The sequence below is a fragment of the Lagopus leucura genome, unplaced genomic scaffold (assembly GCF_019238085.1).
Source record: "Lagopus leucura isolate 7727_CA_CO unplaced genomic scaffold, USGS_WTPT01 28726-0_obj-0_obj, whole genome shotgun sequence".
NCBI classification, from domain to species: Eukaryota; Metazoa; Chordata; class Aves; order Galliformes; family Phasianidae; genus Lagopus; species Lagopus leucura.
In genome coordinates, this window is record NW_024968350.1 from 1 (window position 1) to 1,741 (window position 1,741).

Genomic DNA, 1,741 nt, shown 5'->3' on the forward strand with positions numbered 1-1,741 from the left:
GGGGGGGGATATGGGGTACAACAGGGCGCTATGGGGGCATATGGGGGGCTATGAGGGGATATGGGGTGGTTATGGGGTGCTATGGGGGGATACCGGGGCCATGGGGTGGTTATGGGGCACTTGTGGGGCAGGGAGGACCACTTATGGGGCACTGGTGACCACTTATGGGGCACTTGTGGGGCAGCTCACCCGGAAGAGCTCCTTGAGGTCGTAGAACTGCCCATGGATGTCCCCGCACACCTGTGGGGCGCAGACCCACGGCTGCCCCATAGATTCCCAGCCCTGCCCCATAGATTCCTCCCAAATCCAATTCCTGCCCCACATCTCCCCGCCCGCCCCACATCCCCCCCCATCCCACCCCATAGGTGCCCCTCACGCCCCACATCTCCCCCCTCTATCCCACCCCACATCTCCCCCCCCCCACACCGCCCATCTCCCCCCATCCCGCCCCATAGATGCCCCCCCACCCCCCATCTCCCCCCCGCTCACAGTGACAGGCGAGTCGACGCGCTGCACGTTGCTCTCCTCCACCAGGATCTCCCTGCAATGGCAGCGCCGTTCATCACCCCCTCATTAACACCCCCCTTCATTAACACCCACCTTCATTAACACCCCCCTTCATTAGACCCCCCCCCCCCCGTTAATTAGCGCTAATGACGGACCTGGCCTTGGCACACAGCGCCTTCACTTCGCTCTCCCTGATCAGCTCACAGCGCCGCAGCTGCTCGATCTGCCGGTCCAGGTCGCTCGGCTCCCCCATGGCTGCCGGCCCCATAGAGACACATAGAGACCCATAGAGACCCATAGGGACCCATAGGGACCCATAGAAACCCCATAGGGACCCATAGGGACCCATAGGGACCCCATAGGGACCCCATAGAAACCCCATAGGGACCCCATAAAAACCCCATAAGGACCCATAGAAACCCCATAATAACCCCATAGAAACCCCATAGGGACCCACAGAAACCCCATAAGGACCCCATAGGGACCCATAGAAACCCCATAGAAACCCCATAGAAACCCCATAGAAACCCCATAGGGACCCATAGGGACCCACTGAGACCCATAGAGACCCCATAGAGACCCCATAAGGACCCATAGAAACCCCATAGAAACCCCATAGGGACCCATAGAAACCCCATAAGGACCCCATAGGGACCCATAGGGACCCCATAAGGACCCCATAAGGACCCATAGAAACCCCATAGGAACCCATAGGGACCCTATAAGGACCCATAGGGACCCCATAAAAACCCCATAAGGACCCATAGAAACCCCATAAGGACCCCATAGGGACCCACAGACCCATAGGGACCCATAGAAACCCCATAAGGACCCCATAGAAACCCCATAGGGACCCACAGACCCATAGGGACCCATAGAAACCCCATAGGGACCCCATAGGGACCCATAGAAACCCCATAGGGACCCACTGAGACCCATAGAGACCCATAGGGACCCCATAGGGGCCCATAGAAACCCCATAGAAACCCTATAGAAACCCCATAGGGACCCATAGGGACCCCATAGGGACCCATAGAAACCCCATAAGGACCCCATAGGGACCCATAGGGACCCCATAAGGACCCCATAAGGACCCATAGAAACCCCATAGGAACCCATAGGGACCCTATAAGGACCCATAGGGACCCCATAAAAACCCCATAAGGACCCATAGAAACCCCATAAGGACCCCATAGGGACCCACAGACCCATAGGGACCCATAGAAACCCCATA

General features: G+C 58.0%; 1 protein-coding gene across 1 annotated transcript; it reads right to left on the reverse strand.

The window, feature by feature from the left end:
- Positions 1 to 98: 98 nt before the first annotated feature.
- Positions 99 to 828, reverse strand: LOC122193616 (serine/threonine-protein phosphatase 4 catalytic subunit-like). Its single transcript, XM_042894475.1, has 3 exons — positions 663 to 828; positions 490 to 541; positions 99 to 240 (listed from the first exon to the last, which is right to left on the reverse strand). Exons 1-3 carry the CDS (start codon positions 803 to 805, stop codon positions 163 to 165), a joined length of 273 nt encoding a protein of 90 aa, XP_042750409.1. The 5' UTR covers positions 806 to 828; the 3' UTR covers positions 99 to 162.
- Positions 829 to 1,741: the final 913 nt, after the last annotated feature.